This window comes from Adelges cooleyi, unplaced genomic scaffold (genome assembly GCF_023614345.1).
Source record: "Adelges cooleyi isolate 19-005CV unplaced genomic scaffold, UGA_ACOO_1.1 ACOO_flye_CR_arks_rails_tigmint_CR_PRNA_16, whole genome shotgun sequence".
Classification (NCBI taxonomy): Eukaryota; Metazoa; Arthropoda; class Insecta; order Hemiptera; family Adelgidae; genus Adelges; species Adelges cooleyi.
The window spans coordinates 73,874-95,695 of NW_026095817.1; the positions used below are offsets into that span (position 1 = coordinate 73,874).

General features: G+C 30.6%; 2 protein-coding genes across 8 annotated transcripts in view; one reads left to right on the forward strand and one right to left on the reverse strand.

Moving 5' to 3' along the window:
- LOC126848034 (uncharacterized) overlaps positions 1-21,822 on the forward strand; it is a 91,277-nt gene that overhangs the window by 68,912 nt on the left and 543 nt on the right. Inside the window, exon 6 of the mRNA XM_050588535.1 lies at positions 21,629-21,791. Coding sequence (XP_050444492.1) covers positions 21,629-21,791 — 163 coding nt within the window. The remainder of the gene's footprint in view (positions 1-21,628; positions 21,792-21,822) is intronic.
- LOC126848036 (uncharacterized) overlaps positions 1-21,822 on the reverse strand; it is a 122,347-nt gene that overhangs the window by 62,569 nt on the left and 37,956 nt on the right. The window lies entirely within an intron of this gene.

The following is a 21,822-nucleotide window of genomic DNA, read 5'->3' on the forward strand; positions in this document are numbered from 1 at the left end:
TATATTAAAAGCATTTTTTAAAAGACAATGTTAGAAAATAATTTTAATTTCAAGTATTTATGACGAATTTTATTTGGAAATCCTTAAGCTAAAATAATAGTAGTTTCCTAGAGAGTGTCTATTTAGGCAAATTTTATCATTATATTATAAACGATTCAGAAAAATATTGAAAAAACTTAATAGTTTTAAAAAAATCGCCATCGATAAATATTCATAAATTTCATGCAGAAAAATACGTCGACCTAACGACAAAAACAATGTATACAATTGTCAATGTTCGAATTTCACATTTTTTTTTTTTTGCACATCTTAGTGGTACTTTTGACTTTGAAAATTTCGTGGGACCAGTAATAAAATACTTAAGTACTTAAAATGTAATATTTGGTCTTGTGCAGGGTAGACACGATAAGGGTTGATCGTCTGTCTATAAAAATGTAATGCTATAGTTACCCATATATATCGTAATAAACAATATAATGAAAATTATTTCATTACATGTTGACTGTTGATTTACATACACATAGCAACCTAGAAACTGACTACGGCCAAAGGGTAACTTTACCCTATTTTCGAGGGTTTTCCTCAATAAAAAAAATTTGACTACAGATTTTTTAGAAAATTATGTATGTTATAGTTCCATTTTAGAACTACCTTCGGTCTAATTTTCAGATCAAAATCTCTAAAACTTTGCTTGAAAAAGTAAAATAAAGAAAAAATTTCTATCCCTCCTAAGGAAAAGGGTTTATGATATGTTTTCGGTTTGTTAATGTTTATCGATAGTACTATGTTTGAAGAACAATTCATATAAATTTGGAACATTTTCCACTATTTTTAAAAAGTTATAGAGCATCGTAATTTTAAGTTGAAAAATGTGTACATTATTTAGGTGTTTTTCTCGATTTTGATGGGGAAGGGGTGACTTTTTTTAATTTTTTTGCCCAATAAGGTACCTTCCAGGTATGATTGCTAATCTATAGAGTTGCTCCACGAAGAAATCGGTTCAGCGGTTTACGAGATATCGTGAGTCAAGAAACAAAAATAAAAACACATCATTGCAAAAACAATACCTTCTCAGTTATGCACCGAAGCTAAAACAGTATTCCCGAATCGTTTCTTTGTCTAATATGTTATGAATACATCATATTATAAGTACTAACTCCTGACAATTATTTTCAAATAATAGGCCCTAAAATTACGGCTAAAAACACAAATATCTTGCAACCCCCGTGGCGGCCAAGCAAATTGGTATTTTTTTAATTTTAGTCTAACGGCGTACAGGGGAAAATTAAGTCCATTTTCTTTATACGTTTTAACTCGATTCGACAATTTTTATTATTTCACGGGTGTGATCCGATTAAGAATTATTATTATGTTAAAAGTTAAAACGACAGTCTTGATTTATTATGTTTGTTTCCATTGACTACTTTTCGTGCATCGATAAAAAAAAAAAAAAATGATAAATCGTTTTAAAACAAACACCTAATATTAATACACTTGTACTTTCAAGTAAATTGCAAAAAAACGTTATTCTAATATTTTCGATAAATTAAACAATACACTAAAATTATATTCTTATAATTAATGAATCACCCTGTACTTATATATATATATGCCTCACCCTATTTGATTCTGATACCAGCGGACTATTGGTTTGTCTTGGCCTAAAATGAGTCCCCTAATTTTTTTAATTGTCATTTTAATTTTAAATTCGCCGGCATCTTAAATATTTTTTCAACATTTATAAATTTATTGTTAAAACATTTTTTGATAGAATAACACTGAAAAAAAACTATGTTTTCATCATAGTTCGAAAATGGGATGAGTACAACATAGTATACTGTAAAAGTTTTTTTTTACATTTTCAAAAAATTAACTCCTTGTCGCATCGTTTTACTCCTAAATCAAAAGGAAAATCAAATTTTACCAAGACACAATTTGTTATTCTTAATCTTATTTTACTACATCTAACCATTTTCAACATCAATTACATTGACATTTTTTTAAAATTTAACTATCTATACTCATTGTATCTTTAAACTATGATGAAAACATTAGGTTTTAGTGTCAAATAAAAAAAATGTTATCAATTTTAAAAATGACAATTGCTTTGTATTCCACTCTATTTGAAAACGTTTAAAATGACGGTGACCATAAAAGATGGTGGACAATTTTCAATAAATTAAATTTGCATTTTAGGCCAATACGAACCAATAAGTCATGACATAAGTGTATAAATTATTTTAATTGTTAGAGAGGGAGATTTTTGTATAATTTCGTACATTGGCACATGTGTTTCATAAGCATACAATTTTTAAAAATATGATTTTCTATGGAAGTATTATTTATCGAATTCTCGCCTAAGCGTTAACTCGAAAACACAATTTTTTTTACTTGAGAAAAACACTTGGTTGATTCGATGTGCGTATCCATTTCCACTGTTTACATAAATGCAAATATACGAATCGTTTTTTGCACGTTCAAAAGACGACTACAAATTCAAGGTCTTAAGAAATGTATTTACTAAATTTTACAATTTGCACGTTGGGAACTAAAGGAACTTTTTAGACCCTCGGTTTTATGCCTTACCGGTCGTTATTTTGCTAAATTCGTTTATTATGACTACATTTTGCGCATCGATAAAGAAAACAAAATAATATATCGTTGTAAAGCAAACACCCAATATTAATACACGTGTACCTTCGAGTATATTACAAAAACATGTTATTCTACTATTTTTGATAAATCAAAATAAACTAGAAAATCGTTTGATTCATTAAGGACTGACCACTAGTTTTCTCTTAAAATAATAGCATTTTTGTAGCTTTTATAATAATTGGAGACACTTAAGTTGGTGTTATTATACAATATTTTAAAACTATTACTAAACATTTGCCTTTTCTAATTTTTTTTTAAAGCTCAGTATTTTTACAGAAGCGTAGTGCCAGCAGAAAAAATTATATTTCACTCCACCTTTTCTCCCGTCCTAAATTATAATGTTGAATAACTCCCAAAGTAATTAGCCAAAACTGGTTATCGACCGGTATACTATTCAGAAAATTATTCTCAGTTTAAATAGTAAAATAAATAGGTACACAAGTTACTATTTAAGTTTTTAAAAGTTGATAGACTTATGAAAAATAATTTAAAACAAAGGTTAATGTTTAGTATTTTTATAATATTGTAAAATATGAAAACCAAAAATGTTTTCAAAAAAGATATACTACAAAATTGAAATTATTCTAAAGCGTACTCATTCCATCTTTAAACTATGACAAAAGATTCGGTTTGAGTGACCAATAATAAAGGTTTTTCAATTTTAAAAATGCCCATTGCTTTGTGTTCCACTCAATTTTAAAATATTTAAAACGGCGGTGACCATTGGAGATGGTGGAAAATTTTCAAAAAATTAGGGGTCTCGTTTTAGGCCAATGCGAACCAATAAGTCATATGTGATAGACTGTTGCATGGGTGTATAAATTATTTTAGTAATTGTTGTGAAAATTTTGTATAATTTCGCACATTGGCGCATGTATTTCAAAAGTTACACCGAGTTCAAAAGTAAATAAAGATTTATATGTACGATTTTCTATGGAAGTATTATTTATCGAATACTCGCCAAAGCGTTAACTCGACAACACAATTTTTTTACCATAGAAAAATACATGGGTTGTTCGATGTGCGTTCCCATTTCCGCTGTTTACACAAATGGAAATATACGAATCGATAAATTCAAGGTCTTAAGAAATTCATGGCCAACCCGACTTATTGACGATTTTCTAGAATAATAAAAAATAACAATTTACGTGAATTGTTTTGGGTGTTTTTGTAATACAATGTTATTTCAAGGTCATTGTAATTTTCCCCCCTTCGATTAGAGGATTTTAGGGAGGTGTGATTTTGCAAATCTTGTAGCAACTTTTATGAATCACAAATTTGGACATTTACGTTAGTCCATTTTTTGTTTTTTAGTAAAATAGAATTTGATTGTACTATGAAGTTTATAAAATAATTTAAAAGAGCTGTAGTCTTCTAATAAGTTGGATTATTATTATTTTAACTTTTATAATACATAAATAGTCGCATTTGCATTAATCGAAATAATTGTTCAGACTTAAATGCCAAAACAGTTCACTGAACTGCCATAGTCTAATATGCAAGGTTCCATTCGGAACTCAATGGTCATCTGAACCAACTTGCTTACAACCTCGCTCTCCAGTCTATGCCGAACATTTTGGTCTGCGCCGAAATCGGCAAAGGAATCTGCTTCGGTTATTCAAAGTGCCTCAAGGCCATAATATATCATTGCATTTGTAAAGTTTTGAGTTGGTAGATAAAGGTAAACATTTTTGTTATCATATATAAGTATTTTCCATCGATAAAGGCATAAACAACTCCAAGGAATAGTGAGCTAGGAGCCGTTCGGTTTGACTTTTTTCTATGTGCAATAATATTGAGTGTAAAAAGCCAGCAGAGTGGGTCGGGGCATGGCGGTACTCATTTTTATTTTGTAAAAAACTGGTATACGAATTTAAGGTAAATCGTCGCAAAAAAAATATTACCGACCGTGTGTTGTTTACATACCTTATCGTTTTTTATAATGCACTAGCACAACGACAATTCTGAGTATAAAATAAAACCTTACACATTATACAATTGGAAACCCAAATGTGGGCCTCTGGATAAAGAAATCTGTAGACGTTAGGAAATAAAAGCCAATATAGTTAGGTCGGGGCTTAGTGGCGACGGGGAGGGGACGGGTTGAATCACTATTAAATAAATACTTCATTGCCAATCTGTGGATAGTAGGGTCAAACTAATACAGGCCAAGCCAAGCACAGTATGAAAGTATTATATTATGTAAGAGAATGAGTAGTAGTAGTAAGTGAGAATTTTGAGAAAATTGTATATGTTATAGTCCCAATCTTTATGTTTAGCATGTTTTTCTTGATTTTTACAATTTCTGATTTATAGAGTTGCTACACTAAGAAATCGGTCAAATTTTCCCGGTTTATGGATGATATGGTTGACTTTTTCTACTTTTAACCCACCAAAGTACCAATCGCATACGATTTTGGATCTATAGAGGTGCTACTTAAGTAAATCAGCCCATTGGAAAAAGTTATCGGGTCGACAGAAACAAAAAAAATACTTCATTAATAAACCAAAATCTAATACAGGGTGATTTTATTTATCATGAACCACTCGACATCTCGTAGAGTTTAATAAGAAATTCAAATTTTTTTTCCATATTGTTTACATATAACATATGTTCTCAATTTTTCACAATTTTTTGTGTTTTTACCGCACTCCCAACTTAGATTTTTTGATAGCAGCTGTAACGGTTACATTATCTACACGTTCCCGTTGACTCCGAACCACACATGCATAGGCACTAATCAACCCATTTAGGGGGGGGGGGAGCAGTGTTGTCACACAGAGATGACAGCGAGTGTAGCATCCCATTGTTCTAACCAGTTGACCTTACCATCACGGACCGCCAATATCTTCGACCTTGTGCTCTATATTTTTGCCGTTTTACTACAAGCCGCCCATCCGACTATCTTTTGTGTGCGTCCGTTTCAAATCCGCTTTGACCAACCATTTCATCGTCCAACCCAGGTCAGAGTATACATATATTGTATAATTTTGTATTTTATTAAGTCTTTTTATATTACCTTCATTTAGAATAAAACATCTTGTAGCCTGCAGCTGAGAGTTAGATTATTTTACAGTGTGATCGCCCGTTCTAGCTCCTCGGGCGATATACTAAGTTAATAAGGGAGACTTTAAGGTCAATTAGACGTGGACAGCGGCCTAGCCAACCGTTTTCCCGCGGGGATCCGTCTATTTTAACCTTATCGACGGCCACGTTGCCTAGTCTAGCCAGCTAGACAAGTAGGTCCGTTAAAACTTGGTGGAGGCGCCGATTGCCGTTAGTTTTATTTTTTACCGGGGGGAAAATCCATTTTGCAAAGGAATAAACTACGGTCATGACCCCATATAACTGCACTGATTAATTTATTCGCTCTCAGTTGGTGTTTTATTTTACGGTACAAATTGCTCTGGAATTTCAAAGGATATTTTATTTAACTTAAATTGCATTATTTTTATATAATTCAAAATTATTTATGAGTATCACTCCGCAATGCTTTTCCGGTCGAATGACCAAAGATATTATTGGGTATTTGAAAGATTACGAACGAATTTCGGCAGCAAATACCTCGACTGACAGGCAAAAAGTAGTTATGTTTCCGCTGTACCTTAGAGAGGAAGCGAAGATTTTGTTTGAGAAGATAGAGGGTGAAACTAATAGCTTAAAATATTTTGTAGGATTAATTTTCCTACCCTGCATTGTTCTTATTTAAATCATATTTAAGCCAATCCAATACCATTGTAGTTGAACAGCCAGGATATTTTTTCCACAACTGGCTATATATAACATAATTATTTTATCAAACAAAATAAATTGGTTAAGTTCAATTAGAAAATAGTTAATTCTGCCTAATTTTTGATTATAACAAAATAAACAAATGATAAAAATTTTCTTATATAGGCAGAATTCAATATTTTCTAATTGAACTTAACCAATTTATTTTGTTTGATAAAATAATTATGTTATATATAGCCAGTTGTGGAAAAAATATCCTGGCTGTTCAACTACAATGGTATTGGATTGGCTTTAATATAATATTTAAATAAGATTAATGCCGGGTAGGAAAATTAATCCTACAAAATATTTTAAGTTATTAGTTTCACCCTCTATCTCGTTGAACGACATTATCCGCCGCGATCTAAAAATAACATCCATTCAGGAGAAATTATCCGGTTTACCCGCAAACACGCAAAAGACTGGAGCTTCACTCAAATACAGCTGTCATACAACTCCTTGACAACTCGCAAGACATCAGACCGCGCAAACGACCGAAGCCGTTTGACTTAGTCTAATTATTAGATTAAGAATGGGACTACTTCATTGGAAGTAGAACCCCACACATGTTTTGCTTAAGTATATAAATATTTTACTCGTATGTATGTGCTAAATATACTCCTTTGATTTATATTTATAAAAATGTTTTAATCATTTAAATAAAAATGTCCTTGACAATAAAAAAAAAAAAGAGTGTCTGGGTTAAATTTCAGCTCTCTACGATATTGGAAAACGGGTTAAATTAATTTTATAAGATTTGAAAAAACACAACATTTTAGAGAAATGACCCCCACATTTAACCTTGTGTAGGGTGACCTGGATGTCCGAGTCCTAATGTTGTTAAAGGATATTGTATTGTCATTCGAGATGAGTGTCTGTGCCTATACTTTTTTTTTTACATTAAATTATTTTTCATCGATAAAAGCATGAACAATTTCAAGGACTAAGTCGGCTATGTGTCGTTCAGTTGAACTTTTTTTCTATGTGCAATAATATTATGTATAAAAAGCCAGCACGTTTTTATTTTATGAACAACTACTTTACAGGCGGTGAGTGATCTTAGACATAAATAAGTACACCGACAAAACAGTATTGTGTAAGATGGATAATTCAATAAAACCCGGTTTGATATATTTTTGTAACAAAAGCAAATCAGTATCGTTCTAAAAAGTTCATCTCTTCTCTTTTAGAATCGAGAAAAAACACCCTGAATATGTAATTATTGTATTTTATTTTTGGAAATAGTCACACTAATTCCAAATTCATATATAACTATTTTGATATAACTTGTACGTTAAATACGTTTATACGTTTGAAGGTCATGACAAAGTCATAATATGGTGATATTGTCGAATCACCTAACACATTTTAGGTTTCTTTCACACAGGTGTTTCGATAAATTCTTTTGTAACCGCCACAGTTACAAAATATTTTCTATTTCACATAAACGTAATTTTGTATCCACTTGACAGCAAAATTCGTGTCGAAAATAAAAACGAAATTATAAAAGCTAGTACAGTGGAAACGGAGGCATAGTGGTGACAGGGCAATATAGAGCGGGGTGGACAGGGGGCATGGGTTGATATGACTTATTGCGAGTTGAAAAAAATTTACATTTTTAGGATGTTTTTCTCGGTATGAAAAATTAAGGACAATTTGGTGTGTTCAAGTGTTTCACAATCTATATAGCGATTTAAAATGTGACGACTCGAGTTAAAATTGTTACGAAAACTGCCCGTACTTACAAATAATAAATGGACACGTTAATTATAAGTAGAAGATTAGCTTGAGAAGCCACCCATTGACGACACTCTTATTAATTTGTTTATTTTCTAATTATGAGAGAGAAGGTCTATGCACCACTTTTTAATCGTTTAGGTGGATTGTTGGCCATCGAGGGTAACGTAAGGTCATTTACGGTTTGGATGGTTTTGCAGAGAGTTATAATAACGGTTGTAGTACTCCTTGGCACCTTAGGATATAGCTTTCATTTGTAGGTCTGTGTGTACATATTTATCAGCTACAAAATATAGCTTTCTATAATTTTTTTAAAAATGGTCGAATCAGTTCAAAATTTGTATGGAATATTCTTTAGACATTTTAATACCGGCAAACTAAACTTTTAATAATTGCTTCGACCCAACTTTATATAGACTACAAACACAAAGCCACCGTTTTCTAAGACTCTATAAGTAATACTTAAAGTCATGAAGACCAAGCGAATAGCGATACAAATTTTTAACAATACCATAATAGTGATCCATTCAGTATAATTTCATATTATTATCCATTAAATATAACTATCAAACCGCTACGGTATTAATACGAAGGGAAACGTTCCAGTCTATGGTATGACTATCAATTTGTTATTTAAAATGTATTTAATTTTATGACCCACTAATTTCTGCTATCTATTCAATTGTAGAAAAGGCATAGCTAGACAACCCTTGAAATATGTGGCCGCCCTGAAAATACTTTGCACCCTATCACCCACCCACAGCTAGTTTTTTGTAGTTTTCCATCTTGTAACTAAAATAAAATTTATCGGTAAAAATATCTAAACAAAGTGGCATTTGTGCTTAGGCTAACCAATGTAAGAAAATCTAGCAAAATACTTATGTATACTCAAGTATTCGCATAATGCCAAATGTTACCTTGCTAAAACACCTAGCAGTGTTATTTTCTTTAACCAAATACGTTACATTTTATTTCTAATTTTATATTATAATGCTTAATAGCTGTTATTAGTCATTTATTCCACAAATGATAATTTTGTGTATTATTTTAAAAACCAGTGGGCATTCAACAAAATATATAAGCATTTTTTTTTAGCAACTCTATGTGTATAAAAAAAAAGTAGTTTTAATTCCAATTTTCTTTGCGCTCCGTACAATATATTTTGCAAATAATAAAAATATAGTGTACGATGAGTTCTTTACTTAGTCAACGTACACAAAGCCACCGTTTTCCGAAACTGTAAAAGTTGTACTTAATGGCGTCAAGGCCAAGCGAATGGCTTTACTTATTTTTACGAATACCACAATAGTTAGCCATAAAATATTATATTATTATTGACCACGAGTCCCAAAACTTTGTTAAATAAAATTAAAATATAAAAATACACTCCACCCCTACTATGGTTAAAGGGTTTATAAGATATATTTGTGATTTGACAAAAACCGGAATCGATTATTAGCCGAATTTCTGACCAATTATAATAGAAAAACGTTTGAGAATGAATTCCAACAACATGACGGGGGATTTTTAATGTAGCCAATGTTCTAGCCAACTCTCTCTCTCTCAAACTACACTTTGTCAAATTACAACATATCCTATTTCATATTCTATAGAATACCCCCCAAAAAAGCCTTATAAAGCCAACAAAAAAACATTAAAAATTTGTTATTATACACCATTATACACGAACAAATGGTAATTTGCCATCTCTAATGTATTTAAACTGTTAGTGGCTAACCATTTTGTGCTATAGTGAGCTATTAAGCTACTGTATTAAGAAAAAACCCACCCCCAATATAATATTTCTTATAACAGAAATTTTTAATATTTAAAAATAAATAACAGTTAATTATTAAACGTATAAATTATTATCAATGCATCAAAATCTCTGATTTAATTCAGCAGTGAAGTATTTTTTTTTGTTCCTTAGAAGTACCATTTAAGTACGATTTCTCACAAAAAATTCGTTCAAAAAATATAAAGCCCTAAACAAATACATATTTTGTATTATAATAGTTTCACACTACAATGAACAACATAAATTATTTGTAAAACACTCGGGCATTATTATAGACAGTTATATTGTCTTGAAAACAAGTACTCGTATTGATATATATTTTATTCGTGCAAAAGAACTTCAAACCATCCGTATCCCGAACTTTGTATCAGTCAGTGGTAGACAATCGTTGACTTTGGTGCTGTATGTACTGAAAACAGAAAACATTTTATTACAGCCGAATTAAACAGTATACTATAACAGTTAATATGATTAACGTTAAAATTATTATTTTGCTAAGTCTGGCAGCATACGTGGCGTAAGTGTTTTTTCTATTTATTGTTTAAAACATTTGGAAATATTTCATCAAACCTAGAGTTTTCCCTTATTCATTTTAGTTTTTTATTTAAACGTTTACTTTTCAGGTATGGTGGCCATGATGATCGAACATTAGGTAACTATATAATGAAAGATTTGGTATAAAAAAAAAAATTAATGTGGTCGGGGCATAGTGGGGACGTGGAGATAAAAGTATAAAGTTGTTATTTTTTCAACTGTACTAGTTGGTTAATTTACAATTTGCTCATATTATCCCACCTTAAGACCAGAAAAATCTTTATGCAAACACTAGCCGTCTTACATCAGTTGTTGGCAATGTTTTGATTTTACAATGATGGGTTTTTTGGAAATTGTTTGGAGTATTTCAATTTTAACATTTGCTCAACCTACTTTTAAATTTTCAAATTTTTGACAGGTTTCTTTTTTTTCACAGATCCACGGTGTCCATCTTTTGAGTGTAAAATGTCTACGATTTTTTCTTAATATTTTACTGTAGAGCAGATGCACTATTAAAAATAGAATCTCTAACAGTTTGAAACAAGTTTAGTAATTTTTAAAAAAGATGTAGCGTGACGAGATTTTACATTTTAAATTTGTAGTGAATTTTTTCTTGACTGATGAAGAAAGGTTACATTTATTTTTGTTTTTGTCCATGTTACGCACCTTTTAGGTAAGGTTTGTAACATAAATTTGCAAAACAAATGGGTTATTTGGTGGTGAAATTTTCGTGTTGTTTGACTTTTAAATGGACATTAAAAAAACCTTGTGCAATGTGTCGTTAACTTTTTATTGAAACTAATCTATTTAACATTTAAACTGGTTGATTGGAAAAATTGTAATAATGTAACAAAAACAAACTAATAATTAATTACTATAGTATTACTTCCATTATATAACGCTTAGAAGCTAAAAAAATAATTAAATTTAACTGTTATATAATTGAATAATGGCTGCATCGTTTTTAATATTATATTATTAATATTTCAGACGGTAAACCAGTAGGGAATTTGGATGATGGTAACAACAGGTGCGGTAAACCGAGTGGTCAACAAAACGATAATAGTCTAATAAGAAATAAGGGTGATGATCAAGTAGAAGCAGAAGAAGAAGATGATGATGATGATGATGATAGAAGAAGAAGAAGATGATGACGAAGTAGAAGAAGATGATGATGAAGAAGAAGATGGTGATGATGAAGTAGAAGAAGACAGTTGTAATAGAAGACACCAATTTGATAACCATGACACTATAGGTGGTAAGTCATGAACCTCGGGTTCGAATTATTATCATTCCTTTATATCACATTTTAATTGTTAATAACGTTTCAGAAATTAACGAAGAGGTAAAAGGTAAAAAACTAACCTTTAGAGGTCATACACTCTTGATTGACGGCAAAGAAGTCCCAGGAGTTGATGCAACGGAGAGGCCATTATTAATAGAATGGGGCAACGGTGTACTCAAGATCAAAGGGGAAATAAACACAGAATTTGGTAAAATAGAAGGAACAGGATTCTGGAGGGGTTAAATGTCCATGAAGCTATAAACCCACAATGAAAAATACAAATTCAATTTATCTAAATTCATAAATTACAAACTGATTACGTAAAAAAAAAAAAAAAATTGTTACTACAATAAGAATTATGAAAATAAAAGAATACATTATATACCGTATACCATAGTACTATATTTTAGTTAGGCAAACATTTTACCAAAAGTTCATAAAATATAACACGTAAAATTAAATTTATGTAACTGAATCGGTCATTTCAAAAACGACATAGGTAGGTCAAAGTTTTAGCTTCGATGCAAAGCGAGAAGGTATTGGTTTTACTCTGATGTGGACTTTTTTTTATCTGTATACACTGTAACTTTTTTAATACTGGACTAATTCCTTCGAGTAGCAACTTCATATATCACAAATTTCATCTAGTTGGTACTTTAGGGGGGGGGAGGGGGTAAAAGTTAAAAAAGTTGACTTCTTCACAGTCGAAATTTGAAAAAACAAAAAAAAACCGTATGAGTTTTTAAGTTAGAATTTTTACTGGCTATAATTTCGAGAAAAAAAGTCGGATCAAGTTGAAATTTATAAGAAATGTTTATTTGTATGCCCGCACACGTCAGTTGTGTCATATTTTAGTTAAACTCATTTCCCACCCTCCTAAGGGGGGTTCAAGTTTTTTAGTTTTTTAGCCGTAATTCTAAGACATTTAAGTTGAAAATTTGTCAGTACTTAGAACTCATATGTATTCATAACAAATTAAACGGAAAACATATTCGGCACTACAGTTTTTTTTTGTAATTGCCGGAAAACTGTGTTTTCGCAGATTGCGTATATTTTAACAAAAACACCTAAAATCTTTAAAAAAAAATGTATCAAATCATTAAAAGTATTTTATGTATATCTATGCAGAATGTTACTATTATGTATTGTGCTCAAGTACCACTTTTGATTTAAAGTTTACACAATCACCTTTTTTTTTTTTTTTACTACAAAGTCGGTGTATCAGATGTGAGAAGCCCGTGTTAGGTTTGGGTAGGACCCAATATTGGATATAATATAATATAGGATCATAATATTGTGTAACTGATTATAGTAGATACACGATTTATTGGGAAAAAACCTATCCGTATACTTATTAAGACACTTAATGATTCTGACACGACAAAACCACTGTCGTTATCTCGTTATTTTATCGCACGCGTTATATTACCGTACCGAAGGTCAACTATGAGTATATTAGGTCCAACTACCTGCAAATTATAAATAGGGCTGTTGTTTTTTGGATTCAGATTAAGTGTTGGTTTTTATGCAGTATACCGACACAAAATGTATTTTATATTACACAATTTTTTTAAAGGAACACTAATGTTTTGCATATTGTTAATGTTATTCATTTAAAGAGATTCACGCTTGATTGTTTAAATTATCTAATATTAGATAATCTGCTTCGTGCTAATTTTAGTTTTTTAGTTTATCAACTTGTAGCTCTAATTTTGTATAAAATATTTCATTATTTTATTACTATGTACAGATTAAGATAAATTTTAATAATAATTAAGTCATAAATGATAATACTTTATTTTATGAGTAGATCAAATCTCGTGAACATTTAACATTATGATACTGCTCCTATACTATTATTAAAAAAACACAATTTTTAAAATCTCTATAAAAGGTTATTGTTAAATAACAGATAACAGCCGACCGCTAGTGGCTATAAACGTTAGTAATATTTAACTAATAAGTAATATATGTAGGTAAAATTTGTTGTTTTCTCCATCACAGTACCAGTATACGATTTATTTTAATTTAAATGTAAGAAAATCGATTTTTCTTTAGAAAATAACAAGAAATTAATATACAGGATGAGGCAGTAAAACGGCGATTTTCTAATGTATTTAAATGGTAAAACCCGTTTCACTATCCCACCCTTTACATTTTAAGGATCTATTAAAAGGTTTTTTTAGTTACATTTTATTTTGTACATTGTCAATCTAGTAAAATAGAAGTATAATATAGCTTTGAAATAATATAATCTGTGAAGTATAAATAGTTTGTGTGAGATTGCTCTAATGGAAGTATATAATACATAAATATTAATTTTATTGAGAATAAGCGATTATAATTTAAACTATGGAGTACAAACGATTGAAACATGAATCGTCGACCATTCCAACAAAATTTAACAAGACATTGTATATGTGTTATTTGGTTCACTACGTTTTGGCAAAAAACAAAAACCAGTACAGTGGGGTCGGGGCTTAGTGAGGACGGAGCATAGTTGGGTCGGGGCATAGTGGAGACGGGGAGGTCACAGGTTTACAGGAATTTTTAAATCTGAAAGTGATAAAATCACTTTCAAAAAAACGCTTCGATGCAAATCGGTAGTTATTATTTTTAAGCCAGTACAGTCCAAATCAAGCACAGTATGAACCAGCAAAGTTAGAAAGTTTTAAATTAAGGTTCTGTATTTACAAATGAGCATCAATGCGTTTTTTGAAAGTGATTTTATTCAATTTTATCACTTTTATTTATAGTAATTCTTGTAGACCTGTGACCTCTCCGTTTCCTCATTGCATTGATTACATTATGCCAATACTCTACTGTACTAGTCCTCTCGGATAAAATCACTTTCAAATAAACGCTTTGATGCTCATTTTTAAATACAGAACCCTAATTTAAAACTTTTTAACTTTGCTGGTTTATACTGTGCATGGTTTGGACAGTACTGACTTGAAAATACTAACTACCGATTTGCATGGAAGCGTTTTTTCGAAAGTGATTTTATTACTTTCAGATTTAAAAATTCCTGTAAACCTGTGACCTCCCCGTCCCCACTATGCCCCAACCCAACTATGCTCCGTTCTCACTATGCCCCGACCCCACTGTACTGGTTTTTTTTAAAAATATATGTAGCTGTATAGTTCCTTTTTACATCTATCGTCGGTCAAATTTTACAGACCTAAATCCCTAAAATTTTGCTTGAAAAGATAAAATTTTTGTTTGTTCTAGGGGAATTTTTTTATAAGTTTTCTTGATTTTCAAGAAGAAGGGATCATTTTTTTTTGTGTACACAAGTGTTCCACAATATTTAACGTTTTAAAATGTAACGACATAGATTTAAATTATTTCAAACAAAAAATCTGCCGTACTTACAAATAATAAATGAACGCGTATGCGCTATATACAAAATGTATTAAATATAATTCCTAGATATTCCTAAACGGCATTTATTCGTGCTGCCTAAAGACGAAAAATCCATCATACCTCAAACGTCCCATATTGGTCCAAAAACTAAAAGAGTCTACTACCCCTTCCTCCTCAAAATTGAGAAAAAACACACAATAAATGTATAATTATTTTTAAACTCCAAGCTATAGCACTCTATAATTTTTTTTAAAAATATTTGAATTAGCATGTACGATTTTCTCAAAAATCTGTATTGAAACTTTTTTAAATTAACAAACGATACGTGATTACGAAACATAGGTATTTTATGTTATAGCAATAAATTATTATAGACTGTAGACAGACGATGTATTCTATCGTAATCATCCTGTAAAATTAAAATTACATTTAGCACATCATTGTCATTAGGTACAGTGTTTTTTTAGTAGCATAATAATGGGGGTTGTGGGAAATGTATCTTTTTGTTTGTGGTTAAAGTTAACCACGATATAATATCACTTTTATGTATTATATATGTTTTGTAACTATTCATGCCATGGTAATGAGTAATCGTATTGCCCGTCTAGTTATTTTTCAAGATAGAATGATACTTTTAGAATGTTGTAGAAGGAATTTTAAAATGGGAGGAGTGCAAAGAAAATTTTATAGTAAAGGCAAGACGATCGGAAATTTTGTTGCATAAAATTCCGACATGGTTTGGAATCCAAAGGAACTTTGAACATTTTCTTTCAAGACTGAGTCGATGGACAAGAGATTTGATTAGGAGGACAAGAGGAGATAATGAAGAGTTACATGGATCGGAAGTAATCCTAGAAGGCAAGATTGCGAATCAGAGGCAATGAGAATATTGTATAAATCAAGAGAAAAAAAAATTGAAGGGCACTTATGATAGCATTATATTCGCCGGTGAAAGATGAAGAGAGGGCAACTAATTTGGCAGCAAAGGAAATTTTTAGAGCTGGAATGAAAAAGGAACCCTGATGACCTGGGAGAAACAGAACCGTCGGTGAAAACAAGTAAATAGTAGGGAAAATTTGAAGAAATAAAATCATTAAACAGAGAATTATCTAGAAAGTGGGGCAAATGCGAAAATTCCTCAGAAGTATAATTAAGAAGGTTGGAAGAAATGGTAACCTCAGGCATGTGCGTAAGTGCAGGAAATGTGGTATCATAAATCTGCAGAAGAAAACTTAAATGGTAGGTCATTGGACAAATAGGAGCAATAGAAGAAGCGACGCGACAGAAGCGAGTATAGGAAGGGTTTTGTGTACATATCTCCAATTAGTATTTATTGTAGAAAATGTCATTAAGAGAGGGGAACCACGAATTTTGAACAGGAATTTTCCGCCTAGACGTCGTCTCCTGATTTCGGTTGGAGGACAGGAACTTTCTATCTCTAGGCTAGCTAGAGGTGTAGAGTGGATAGCACTAATAATTGTACGAAGGCAAGACGAAATAATAGAGTTGAGTCTTTTGCGATGTGTAGAGGAGGCGGAGACAAACAGATAGGAACCGTAATCAGTTTTCGATCGAATAACACCACTAAAAATAAGGAGAAGACAAGTGGGATGAGAACCCCACTGAGAGTCAGTAGTGGCTCGAAGAAAGTTTTGACCTACGGGAAATTAAACCTTTAAGGTATTGGAAATGGGAAACCCATCTCAATTTAGAATCGAGTTTTAGGCCTAGACAAGTGACTGATGGGGAAGGCTAAATAGTTTGATTGTCAAGAAGGATGAATTAAGATGTTTTGCATTGTTTACGTGTAAAAATTCAGGAGCCATTGTGAAGAAAGATAAAGTGAAAGCAACGGAAAGATAACTTAAAGCATCATTTAATAAATCCACAGATTTATCTAAAGATTATTTATTGAAACAGAATAAAACTATATCGTTGATATATGTATTATAAAAGACGATTGTTGGGAGAGGCTAAATAATAGCATATAGATAATAAATAAAAATTAAAACGTATAGGGATAAGACAACTGTCTTGAGGTATTTTAACATTTTCTTGATTGTATTAAGAGGTAATATTTAATTTAGCTCAACATGAATTAATCTTACCCGATATTATGATTTAATCATTAATGGCATATTTGGTCATACAGTTTGGAATAAGTTAGATATTGTCTCTTAAACAGTTTAGGGCAGTGTTTAAATTGTTTTAAAATAATAAACTGTAATTTGAGTAAAGAGGTACTTAGTGTTCGACAAGGAAATCTCAAACAAGAGTTCTGTAAAAAAATAACTATTTCGTAAATTTGTTGTACTCTTGATTATGTTTAATGAAATCATGTCTTATGAGTTATTATATTTGTATAAATATTGTTATTGTATTATATAGCATACACTAAATTATAAATACTTGGTTAATATTTATAAGACTTCTATAAACTATGAATATTATTTTATTTTCACTATGTATACATTATAAAAAAACATAATTATTGACCGAAACTTAAGGTGTTGAATTTTATGCATATCTACCTGGAATTTTATATTTGTCATTCGACTGTTTCATTTTAATAAAATTTGTTTTCTTTTAATTACCCACCATGGCACTATGCATCGTAGGTACTTGTGTGTTACGCGACTACCATATGAGTGATGAACTATAAATAATATTTTCTATAGCTATACGTAGAAATGGAAAAAAACACATAAAATCAAATTTATGTAACTGAATCGGTCTTTTCAAAATACCTATGTTTCGTAATCACGTATCGTTTGTTAATTTAAAAAAGTTTCAATACAGATTTTTGAGAAAATCGTATATGCTAATTCAAATATTTTTAAAAAAAATTATAGAGTGCTATAGCTTGGAGTTTAAAAATAATTATACATTTATTGTGTTTTTTTTCTCAATTTTGAGGAGGAAGGGGTAGTAGACTCTTTTAGTTTTTGGACCAATATGGGACGTTTGAGGTATGATGGATTTTTCGTCTTTAGACAGCACGAATAAATGCCGTTTAGGAATATCTAGGAATTATATTTAATACATTTTGTATATAGCGCATACACGTTCATTCATACAGCAGATGATTTGAGGCAATTATTAGAGAGAGACCAGCGTAAGTTTTTGTGCTTTGCTCGTTACCTACTTAAAATTCCTTGTCCGCCTGTAGCTAATATACTTGGCCTACCATCCTTAGCCGAGCGGAGACGCACTCTTTGTATTAGGTTTATTGATGGTAAAATTGAATCGTCTGCACTTGTTTCACTACTCTGTTTCAAAGTGCCTCAGCGTTCATCTCGGACTACTGCTCATTTTTACGTCCCACGTGCCACCACTAATTATTTAGCAAATAAACCATTACGACGGCCAATGTCAAACATCAAATTATCTGACTTGTATATTATACTTAAAAGATGCTTTTGCATAGAGCACTAACATGAACTTTAAAAAGCATTAACTTTTTAAGTTATAACTATTTCTGGTGACCTGTAACCTCCCCGTTCCCACTATGCCCCGAACCAACTGTACTGGCTTCATTGCGTATAGATTTAGCTGGTCAGTTAGATATTGTACCATAATATAACATAGTGTTGAAAACAATGTGAATAATTGCATAAAATGTATAATCTACTCTCAACATACTGCTCTGGCTACTAATTGTGTTTAAATAAAATATCGAAATAACCGAAAACTAGATGAAAAATATAAATTTTCACCATTGTAAATGTCTTGTATATGAAGTATCACCTTAACAGCAAATGTACATCGTGTGTACAATCAAACGACAAAGGTTTATAAAATTGTGTCACTCACAATATTTATCGTAAGTCAATAAAACCATAAAAGACACGACAAATGTACTTATTTTACTGTTAATCCGTTATTTTGACTTCAGCGCCAACAGTCGTTCTATTCCACACGTACTTATTGAATTTCAACCAACTTAAAAATTATTATGCATTTTAAGACTGCTGTTATTCTCTGTGCCGTGTATTTCATTGTATCAGTATGGGTAATATACTTATTTCTTTAAATTGAATATAGTTATATATTATATACTTATGCAAGGTGACATAATACAGCTCTGTATAATAAGTACATAAGCGTTAAAACTTTATGATCTAACGGGCAACATATATATATATATATACATTTTGGATTAAATATTTAATTTAACAAAAATTTGCAAAAAATCTTGACTGATCGATAACCGGTCTTAAACAATTACTATTTAAGTGTTTAAAATTTAGGACGGTACGAAGGATGGATTGGATTGTTAGTTTTATCTGTGAGAGTTATTCAACCAGAGCAAAATAATCTTATTTTAATAAGTTAATTAAATATATACGTTCCCGTTTAAGTGACAAAAGTTGTTCCGCTTTGGATAATATAATAAAAGCTAAATTTTTTTTATTTCATATATATTTGTAAATATAAAAATGATTTAAAAATATACCCGGATGGCCCACAAAGATTTGACAAATGAAATAACTTTTGTTCTAGAGACTATTTTTGAGATTTTTTTTTTATAATTTTTACTCATTTGCGCTATAAGCACCGTGGTCTTTATTGCACTTGCAAAATTTGTATTTTTATTCATTTGAAAGTGAGGATTACTGGTGACGGGAGATGGAGTGCGGTAGGTAAATAAAAATTAATCTACGCGGTTTACTCTACTGCACTCCCCCTCCCATCACCAGTCATCCTCACTTTCAAATGAATATAACATTTGAAGAGATGAATAAAAATACAAATTTTTTCACCAATTCTTTTTAAAAAATTATTTTGAATAAAATGGCTATGTTGAAAAAAAATAAAAAAAACTATTAAATAAAGTAAAACTGGTAAGTGCAATAAAAACTACGGTGCTTATAGCGCACATGAATATAAATTATTTAAAAAATAAAAATCTCAAAAATATTCACTAGAACAAAAGTTATTTCATTTGTCAAATCTTTGTGGGCCAATCTGTATAATATATAGATTATTGTAATATAATATTTCCCAGAAAATGAGTGACTTACGGTAAAGGGATCATTCGGTACTCAGTTTTGAGCTGTAAGTCATTGCACTTTATTTCAGAGCACGGGACTAAATATGGACCAAATACAAAAATGTATTCAGATGTATGATTATCCCAATCCTGACACTCGGAGAATCCCAGAAGTTATGAAAGACGATTTTGGAGTTAAAACACCAGAAAGATATTATAAACGCCACTCAAGTAACATATTATTTAAATAGCGATTTATTAGTTACATCTATTGACAATTAACGTTGTGTTATTGCTTTAATATACCAATAGATTATATTCATAATTTGTATTCGTTTTACTTAACCAATCAAGTTCTTATTACTAACATTATATTAAATTGTAATGTACTTTTTAAACCATTATTTCGTTTGTTAGTTAATAATGAAATAAAGTGTAGAACATAAAGTCACTTTTTAAAAGTATAATTAAGTCAAGTTAGAAATTAAACATATTTAGTACTCAATTAAGTAACTACTGAATTGGTCTAAATAATTACATTTGTGAAGTATAAATCATTGAATTGAATGTATATAACTTAAACTTGTCTAGCTTTGTTGAATCCTGTTATGTTTAATTTTCAAAACTGATTGCATACTATTTATTTTATTTAGAATACGATTATTTAACTTTTAAGAGCGCATTTTTGGCGTTAGCGTATGAAGATAAAACATCTGACAGCATCGGGGTATTTGATTTAAAATAACTATTTTTTATTACTAATTTAACCTAAAACATATCAAATATTAACAAATATCACAATGTTGTAAAAAAATTATTGCAAAATATTCGTGTATGTTTTTAACAATGTACTTAGGTTCCAATGCTGACGACTTTTGAAGTAGAGCTTTACCTCAATAAGTTCATTGAACACCTTGAACGTTATGGGCAATTTAGATGCCTTGTTAATGAACAACTATCACCTTTATTTGGAGAATTACACCTTACAGAAGATGAAAAGGCAAAGGTCGAAAGTTTAACTGAAGCAAGAAAAGGTTACATTAGATTTAAGGTGAGGAAGCGGTTTACTTCAAGTTCACAGTCTTAATTTTATTTTTTTAGGTATAATTCACTCAGCGGCATTCTTGTCAATCATGTTAGAAATTCTACCGGAAGTAAGTAAATATTTGTGCAAGGAAAAATAGATTCTCATGAGACATTAAATAGAAACTGTATATAAATTGGAATACTCGAATAGGACTTTTAAAATAAGAATTTTCAACAAAAAAACCATAATCCTACTATTTGTAAATTTTGAAAATTGGCCATATAAATTTTACTGAATACAAAAATGTATGCAAAAAAGTGGTTTCAAAAGCAAAATTTAAAGATTCAATACAACATTTTAGTTAAGAAATCGTTAAAAATTAAACAAATGCTTAAAATGTAAAAATACTTCGACATTTGTGTACAATTAGCTCATATTTGTTATTTTTGGTTTTATTATAGGGCAATGGTCTAAACGAAGCACAAATCGAGGAGTTCATTGAATTGTATAGATATCAAGATACTGTTACCCGTTGCATCGAACCTTTGAAAATTCAAAACATCTTGAACACGATTCATATGGCTATTGAGCCGCTTGAAGAGTCAATGTTATTTAAATCTAACCGTAAGACAAAAATATAAATATATTCACATTA